We start from the raw sequence: 9,748 nt of genomic DNA on the forward strand, positions 1-9,748 counted from the left end.
TCATTTCTTCATAGAAGGATTCCATCATCTTTTTGAACGTCGACATCTATAAGGATTAGAAAAATAAGGGATAGGAAAGAATACCAACGTATCTTATCCTATATAATAATATAATAAATATTGAAACTTATCTCTAATCAAAGCTTAGGTATACTTATATACCTAATTTGCTAAGATCGATGGCTCTGATACCAACCCTGTCACACCCCGACTTAAGGCCAAGGAGTGTGACTCATAAGTTGGTACATGTTTTGTAAATATATCAGAGTTTAAGGTTGTAAAGCGGAAGACATGTTAAAATATTATTATATTCCAAAGACGGGATTTTAAAACACCCGTTTATTTGTACAAAAGTGTTTGGATAATAAAACCATGATTTATATTATTTTAATAATAAAACGTCCATTGAGCCATCGGATCGTCTAACGGCTATCCATCATCTCCAAACACCTACTCTTCATTACCTGTAAAACAGTTATAAAAATACGTCAGCAACACATGCTGGTGAGCACGCTGACACCAAATATTTTAATACTTAGTTATCCCCTCGGGTATCTTATGACCCCGCCCATCATGGCTTAGGAAACAACCAAGTCAAATTGACTATTATAAACATCCAGTTATACTTGAAACCGCTCAGCGATACCACGGCATCAAGGACTTAGCAACTACCAATGTACACGAGATAATCCCATCTCAGACTTTACTTAGGTTCAGCCCAACGTGGCGGAGGCATTAGCAAGTGTGGTGCGGTGTGCCTACCGTCTACCCACATATGTAAGGATCCAAACAAACGTATATAATAGCCTAAGGGCCAGCAATTACTTTTGTTTATAAAGTTTTAGGGATATATAATCCCACGCAAACATTCAAAGACTTGTTTTATAAAAAGTTGGACGCATTCACCTTTCTTCTTGTTTGGTGTTTCTCACCGATTTGTCTTGTTACCTCGGACCTATAGTACAAGAATAACGTTTTATAAGTACTAAATCAACGATCTAGCTTTAGACCTTTAGTCCGTTTGCATAACCTTTACATTGACATTTATCTCTTTATAAAATATAAGGACCTCTAGTCCTTTACTTTGTTAATCATTTATAAACTTCATTTCTGTTTCTTCTTCATGTAGAAACGTACATTTCAATTTTCTTTTATTTTAAGAAGCATTTATAAAAATCTTTATATATAATAAAGAAATATTATTTCATCTATAATCTCGACTTACGAAATCCATTTTTAGTTTATTTTATGATCAAGGTTCGGGCTATATCCCCGACTAGGGTCTAAGCCATTTATAATATAATAATCGGGCAGGACCCCTACCATGAACGGTTTGATATAAGAAATGCCAAAGCTTTACTCGAACAATACTTCTACTTGGCGGTGGAAATTCGAGAGAGTAACTAGGTAGAGTTACAGCACGCACTTCAAGACAAAACTTGTCGGGATATCGACATATCGGGGTTGTGGCATGCTTCTCGAGGTTATGTGTGTGTTTTGGAGTGTGTGGGATGGATGAGAAACACCCCCATGGCTGCCCTATTTATAGGCCAAAAGAGGCAACTTCGCGCCGCGCGAAGATGTATTAGGCCCGGTGAGTTGCCAAGTAGGCTTGCCACGTGTCACCACGGCCTGCCATGTGTCACTTCATGGTGACACATGTCCCGTGATGTGTCGCCACGTGTCGATTGTCGGTGACTTGCAACTTCGCGTCGCGCAAAGATGCAAGACCAAATTCTTCACGCCGCGCAAAGATGCAAAATTTCAAATCTTCCATTTTTAGTCCTTGATCTTTTGGTAACTTGTCATGTCTTGATCTCGTCCAGACATCCAAAAATACAAAGGCGGCTCTCAAGCGTACGAAGTGAGACACCTTCCGCTAGGACTAGGGAGAGTGGTTAGCCACATAAGAACATTAACATGAAAAGCTCTCTCCTTATAAAGTGCTTTATATTTCTTCCTTCCTCCTATGTGGGATGGGGTTTCCCTTTCTTATTTCCTTAACATAAGCTACTTTCATTTCTTTGTCTTATTTTACCCATTATTTATACCATGAATATTTTTGATCCCTCATCTTTATTATTTGTCAAAATTGGACCAAATTTTTCTTGATGTTACAGCTTGTCTTCTTTTAGTCCAACACTTTGAAAATCCCTACCTACAAAATTCTTCATTCCAATCATAGCTCGTGTACCGGGACTTGTTATATTGAGGCTAATCTTGTATAATCGATTCTTGGTCCTTGTCACCTTCATCAAAAGCTTACTTGCATCATCTTTAATGGTTAACAAATCGTGTTTCATGTGAATCTGGCATCCACCTTCCGTTGCTTGACCAAGACTTATAATATTGAACTGTAGGCTTGGGATGTAGTAGACATCGGTCAACAGGCGTTGCTCCCCCATTTCCCCATTTCCCTTCAATTAAAACTAACCCATTTCCCCATCAATTAAAACTAACCCATTTCCCCAAATATCAATACAAGATTCATCTCCGAACTTCACCGTTCCCGTTACTTGTTCATTCAATTCATAAAAGTACGCTTTATTACCCGTCATGTGATTCGATGCTCCATTGTTGAGATGTCAAACACCTTTCTCCACCGGCTCGGTTTAGAAACACTTTGGAATTACTCCGTCTTCATTCAGAAAAACCGTTTTCTGATCACCTTTAATCGTAAATAAAGATAGATCAAAATCATCAACTTTGTTCAAATTAGATTCTTCCATTTTCTTCTTACGTTCCGGGCACATAGACGCAAAATGACCAAACTCATCACAACGGTAACATTAAACATGTGATATATCCTTTCTTCCTGTTTGACGATCATTGGTTCTTCTTTGTTCCTTATGACCTGACCCACGATCTTGACCACCTCGGTTTTCACAACCATCTTGGTCCTCATCGTCTCGATCTTAACCTCTGGTTTCTCGGCCTCTTCCACGTCCTTGTGAACTCGGCCAACCCTCACCTCGACTACCGGACTGATCATACGACTTGCCTTTGCAAATGCTTTCGAATCGATTGAAAAGTAACTGTCCTTGAATTTGAAGCACGCTCTCTCCCTCGTAGACGTTCCTCAAACGCCTTAAGTCTTCCAATAACATCTTCAGACATCATACTATCAAGATCAACACTTTGCTCTATTGAGGCTACGAGTTGGAAGTATTTATCTAGAACCACATCTAGTAACTTCTTCACCAAGACATCTTGCTCGAACACGTGACTTAGCCTCATTTCCTTTGAAACCATACTTGTTATTTTTCCTACAAACTAATCAACAGTTTCGTTTTCCACCATCTTGAGTTTCTCAAATTCACTTTTCAACGTAAGCAGTCGAGCCTTTTGAACTCGCTTGACCCCAACATACCGTGCCTTCTAAGCCGTCCATATATCTCGGGCTTTCTTGTATTGAGAAATCTGAAGAAGAATATCATCCACCACTTGAAACAAAAACGATCTTCCGTTATATTCTTCTTTGCATCAATAATCGCACCATCTTCCGGTTGAACAACTTCCCATAGGTCTTGATCATCCAATATCGCTTCCACCACAATCGCCCATGTGATGTAATTAGTTCCGTTCAGCTTTGGAACCTGCAACGATACCCCCCCCCCCACTCACTTTGGGTTGGATTATTGGATCTTCTTTGTCACCGGCCACTGACAGTGTCGAACTCTCTTGCTCCACTTCGTTGGAACAAACACAAACCAAATAATCCCGAACAACTTTTCAGAACCAAATACGTTTGCTCGTATCAAACCTTAGTTAAAACCTAACTCGTTTAACCCAATAAAATACAAACTCTAAGTTGAACCTGACTTGTCCAACTCAAATAGTAATCAAAAGAATAATAAAATAAATAAAATAGAAGTAAAACCCACTTGTTCCTCTGAATTCTTCGTCAAAAGAAAAAAAAACCTCCACCAACACTTTTCCTTTTCTGAATTGAGAGGAAACCACAAAATTCTATCTCCTTTACTTTATTTAGTTTGAACGGCTTATTCTCTTTATTTAACAGCAAAACAAATCCCCACCAGAAAGAACTTGTTTATTGTCTCCTTCGTTCAATAAAAACCACACAAAAAGAACTTGTTTATCCTTCTTTAATAAAACAGAAACCTTAACCAATCCTTGTTCTTGTTCCGACCGTACTACAGGAAACCTTCACGAATCTGGTTTCCAGATACCCAAAGAACGGAACCCTTTTTTCAACTACCGGAACTTACGAAATTACCTGTCAACGCCGGTTGCTCATCCGACTGGCCTACAGCTGATTTCTAAGCTCGCGGTTGGTTCTTCCGCTTTCCGCCGTTGAATAACAACAAACCGCCGCCATAGATTCGATTCCAATTGATCTACGCACGAAAAGAGACTCTTATTCGAAAACCCAACTTGGTTCCGATATGTGCCGGTGATAGCTCCTCCTCAAGCCACCGTTTGCTAACGACTGATTATCGATTTCTTGAACTTGGTTCTGATACCAATTCAAGTCCCGAATCGATAATCAAACGCGAACTAAATGACTACCTCTCGTTTGTATAAATCAGAAAATCTCACTCAAAAAACTGATTACAATATCTCAAACCCTAACTCGGGTTAACTCTTGATGAACCCTAACTTGGTTGCACCAACTTCACAATCTGTAATGTCTAACCATAACTCGGTATATATAGATTAACCTAACTTGCTATTCAAGACATTACCAAATAAAATAAAACCCTAATAATTCTTGGGCTGGGCCTTACACTTGGGCCAAACAACAATTGAGCCAAAAATGCATGTATGTGATGTCACCGTTTCCCCTTTTGATAGCCCATGAGTTGCTATCATCATGAAATTTGGCATACAGAATCAGCGAGTCATCCTGATAGGGGTAGTTACGACAATGAGCACTCCATGATTGTTGACACGGTGCCATTTCTTCCTTTTCGGTTTCGTCAAGTAGGAGGCATCAGCAGGGAGAGCAATCACGGCTTTAGCTTCAGGAACTGGATCTCTGTCCTCCTCATCTGGTGTGCCAGGGCGTGGTGAATAGTTGATATCATCATCAATGTCAGAGACCCATGTTGATTCATTGGCTGGCGATTGGGTACCTGCAATATCATTAACATTAAAATTGAAAGTTGTCCTCCGTAGCAGCATCCTGATCCCTGACTCACTTAGCTGCCTCGATAACAGAGGGGTCATTATGTGGCAATTCGTCCTGTGAAGCGGTTTGTGTATCCCCTCCACTTCCACCACCTACACCAGCACCGCCATTTCCTCCACCATGACTCCCACCATCATCATCTCCATCTGATTCTTCGTCAAAACTATCCCTCAAGTCGTCTTCGTCATCACATTCCTCATCATCATCTTCCTTAGTATCATCATCCTTAGTCTCTTCCGCGTTTCTATCATCAGAACCTCCAATAACCTGAGTTCTAGAAACACCTCCTTCATCACCGGTATTGCCACCACTAGGACCAGCAGTAAAATGCTGCTGTCATTTCTTCCGTTTATTTCCGTTTCCTCGATTGGGATTCACCCAACTCCCAAACATATTTCCGTTTCCTTCATTTTCAATACCATACAAATAAATAATAACAATATTTGTAAGGTAACAATGGTACTTTTTTGAAAGTCTATAATAATTAAAGCATCAGCCAATAAAGTTAATATTAAGATTTAAAAATTATCTTTTTTAGGAAAGAGATGACGCATTACAAAAGTTATATATCTTATATCTTATTGGTATATTGTTGCTAAATTAGGGTTTTTTTCGCACGATATTGTGTTGGAAATGTGCAGGCATTTCTGCCGCTTTGTTTCCTACAGAAATTTTGATCAAAATTTCTCCCTTGGTAATGAATTGTTGATTTCCCGGTATGCCATTCCACTTGAAAGACTTTAGATATGTCGTAAATGTCCCTTTGTTGCAATTGACTATATATATATATACTCACTTAAAATTAATATGGAATCAAATGCGCTATATATTCTTACTAGATTTTATCCCCCGTATTACGGGGGTTGTTTTACATTATTCGTTTTTAATATTTATATATGTATATTTGGATTTTAATTTTATTTATTGTAAGAAAGTTAATAGTTAATATACTTGAAGTTTGATGATAAAATGATTTCACAAATAAATGATTTGTTATAGTCCGGTTTAAAAGCTATCTGGGTTTGGTGATACTCATTACCCGTTTATTTTCTTTAATATAAAATTGTTTCTTAATTATAAATAATATCTTTTTTTAAATAAAATAGGACATTAATTGTTAGTATATCCTTATTTTATAGGATTTTCATATAAAATATTCTATGGGATTAATTTTTAATATAATGAGATGTTACAACCCGTTTAAGAGTTATCTGTATTTGGTGAGACATTTACCCGTGAATTCAGGTCATATGCGTGAGAAATCTTCATTTACAAATAAAACAATCTAATTGCTTGAGAGAATAGTTGTTTTACAATTTTCGTTTTTTAATATTTACTTTTTGAATTTTAATTTTCTTTATTGTAAGAAAGTTAACAATATACTTAGGGTTTGATGATAAAAGGGTTTTATAAATAAATTATATGTTATAACCCATTTAAAAGTTATCTGAATTTGGTGACCCATGGCCCGCTTATGTTTTTTTACTATAAAATTGTTTATTAATTATAAATAATATCTTTTTCTTTTTAAATTAGATGTTAAATTTTAGTATATCCCAATTTTATAGGATGTTCACATTAAATAATTGGTAAGATTAATTTTTAATTTAATGAGATTTTAGAACCTGTTTAAGGGCTATCTGGTTTTGGTAAGACACATACCCATAAATTTGGGTTAAATTAATGAGAGGCCTCAATTTAAAAATCAAGCAATCTGGTGGCTTCCATAAAAGGGAGGAGCGACCACATCGCGACACTTATGATTTTAGGGTTTTCGTTTATATATATTATAGATAGATATAGATTTTATCACATACAAAGTATTGCAACTAAGTAGTACGTCAAACCTAGAACCGTAAGTGATTGCATGTTTTTTACTAATCTCGTGTTTTTGTAATCGCTTCTAAGTTTGAGATAAAAAATAGTTTAGCTTTAATATAATTAAAACCAATCAAATCTTTGGGTTTTTAGTACTTTTACGATCAAACAATATGAGTAATGGTATCCGAATGATACTCATAGTTACAATACCTTAGGTTTTGGAGTAACTCGAGTGTAGTCATATATTAATTAACTAATAATAATTTAAATAACATTTACTTTGATTTGAAGTCCTTCAATTTGTGTTCCTTAGACTAACTTTTCAACATTATTTTGAGTTGGTTGATGATCTAAGTTTTAAGACAGGTCACATATATACATGTAAATATGCAAATAAAAATCAAGGTATATATGTAACTCATGAAAATGTTATTAAACCTTATCACTGTTATCCCAAATGATAATTTCAAATTTACTGATTTCCTTTTATGATTACAGATATTATAAAGTAAATAAGAAATTATCAGACGGTTAACAAGGTTGTCCGGGCACACATGAGAGTGCACCAGCACCAGCAGTGAGGTTTGGAACCTCCGATCCGGGTGCAGCTTCAATCATGTGCTCATGTTGTTCATGTGTTAGCTGCGGATCAGACCCGGATGCTACAAAGTAGGCTCCGTTTTCGAACACATCCTTGTCTGATGATCTCCAATTCCAGTTCTTCCACTCTTCTTCTTTTGCATTAGACCTTATTGTCACCTTTAAAACATTAAACATGCATTATATGATTAATTATGTTCATTAAATTTATTAGATTGAATATATCAATTATATTGGAATTTAATTACCTGTTTTAGGTGATTTTCATTGGGAGCACGGAAAAGGTTGCCTTGGCTGAGAATAGTAGGATTCATACTACCACCAATCGCGTATATACTCCATCCGTTGTGTTCGTTGTTAACGACTTGGAAAAAGCCAAATCGACATCTAGGCATTCTTTGACCGATTCCTTCAAACTTGTTGTACGCGACCGTGACTTGCATAGATTTATCTTGTGTGTGCGAGTCGTCTGCTCCAAGCAATATGGCCTGTTTGTGTATTACAAAGTTAACTAAATAACATTGTACATATTCAATTTAAATGGTTGTTACTCTGATGTGCTATCCATCCCTCATTTTTTTATTATTTCTTTCCACCCTAGGTAATATTTAACATAAATACCTTTGATTTGATGTTTTTAGGGAGTGATATAATGAAATTTTGGGGTACGTTTAGACAACCCCTCTTACTTTTTCGTGTCTGGTGAATTTGCAGTTGGAAATGGTCACAGCCGTGCTAGCCAAGGTGACATCGATGAGCCCGTCAGGACCATTACTAAGCGAGCAATGGTCAATCCATATCTTCGTACAATTTTTAGCGCCGATATTATCTCCGTCACAAGCTGCTCTTGATCCAAACCCGGGCATTGCTTTAACATCGTGGACGTCGATCCCATGAATAATAATATTATTGACACCATAAAGACTGATACCTCCACCAAAAGCAATCTCAACTTTTGCACCTCTACCATCAATGGTCTTGTCACTAGTCACTACAAGCGTGTGTTTCAAAGTAATGACCATATCCTTTTCAAAAATGATCCACAAAGGCTTATTTTGTGCGGCACCAAACCGCAACGTCCCCGGGGCTGGGTTCATTGCGTCTTCATCCGAATTACTCGTCACTATGTAGATTTCCCCACCCGCGCCACCTGTGGTCCCCTTTCCAAAACCGGTCACGCATTGGGCTAACGCTTGTCGGTTTTCCGCCCAATCCGCTTTGCCCCTCCAACAACTATCAATCGGGTTCATTGCGGTGGATTCTTGTAAATCCCTCCTTGTTGAATCTTTATCTATTAAAGATCTAGAGAAATTCGCACACGTGTTATTTAATCAAACATACGGCTACAATTGCATGAACGAAAAGCGACATTAACAAACTCACGTACGAGAACATCTCGGGGTACGCTTCCATGGCGGCAATATTGCTAGCACTTTCGGGATAATCCTCGGTGTCTGCAATGATAGTATCAGCTAAAATAGATGGCACCACAAAAGCAATGGTTAAAGCGAACAATAGAACAAAAAAATGACACTGATCCATTGTAATATGATTCTACTTTTGACAAAACATTAACTTTTTAAGATTTCTAGTTAAACGAATCCTTGTGTTCGTTTATCATATTTCTTGTAAGAAATAAATAAGAAGTGTGGTTTGCATTCAGTAATAATTGGTTTACCAAGAGAACTTTCATCAATTTCCGGGTCAAACAAGTATATAAAGTGTGGGATAGAGAGGGTTTCTCGAAGTCCTCTTATATAGCCGAATGAAAACTTAATGTTGAGAATATATTAATTATTAAATGTTGAAATTATTTTACCATGCATGCCTAGTTTGAAAAGTGAGTCCTTGCTCCCCCTATGACAATAACTATTAGTATTACATCAATTATGTTTTATCATCCTTCGCCAATGCATACCCTGTCCTGACTTTCTTTCTCGTGGCTGGTACGTCAGTCGAATCCGTTCGGACCCAATAATTACTCAAGTGCCCGCCTTCCTCTTCTATGAGTTCGGACAAGCATCCCCAACTTTGTTCTTTGGAGCTAGTAACACATGTGAGAGATATATCGGGCTTGTCTCAGCCACCAGTTGCTCAGGAGGTGTCTTCGAGTGGGTTTAAACGTCCAACTTCACGCTCTGAATGATACATTACCGCAGCATGATCACCATGAGG

The 9,748-nt window shown here is 37.4% G+C and overlaps 1 protein-coding gene across 1 annotated transcript; it reads right to left on the reverse strand.

The window, feature by feature from the left end:
- Nucleotides 1–7,504: 7,504 nt before the first annotated feature.
- Nucleotides 7,505–9,115, reverse strand: LOC143613473 (pectate lyase 4-like). The gene is made up of 4 exons (XM_077087166.1): nt 8,961–9,115; nt 8,263–8,875; nt 7,822–8,061; nt 7,505–7,732 (listed from the first exon to the last, which is right to left on the reverse strand). The coding sequence occupies exons 1-4, from the start codon at nt 9,113–9,115 to the stop codon at nt 7,505–7,507; spliced, it is 1,236 nt and encodes a 411-aa protein (XP_076943281.1).
- Nucleotides 9,116–9,748: the final 633 nt, after the last annotated feature.

This window comes from Bidens hawaiensis, unplaced genomic scaffold (assembly GCF_021521415.1).
Source record: "Bidens hawaiensis isolate Kalapana, Puna unplaced genomic scaffold, B.hawaiensis_p1.1 tig00037552_1, whole genome shotgun sequence".
Lineage (NCBI taxonomy): Eukaryota > Viridiplantae > Streptophyta > Magnoliopsida > Asterales > Asteraceae > Bidens > Bidens hawaiensis.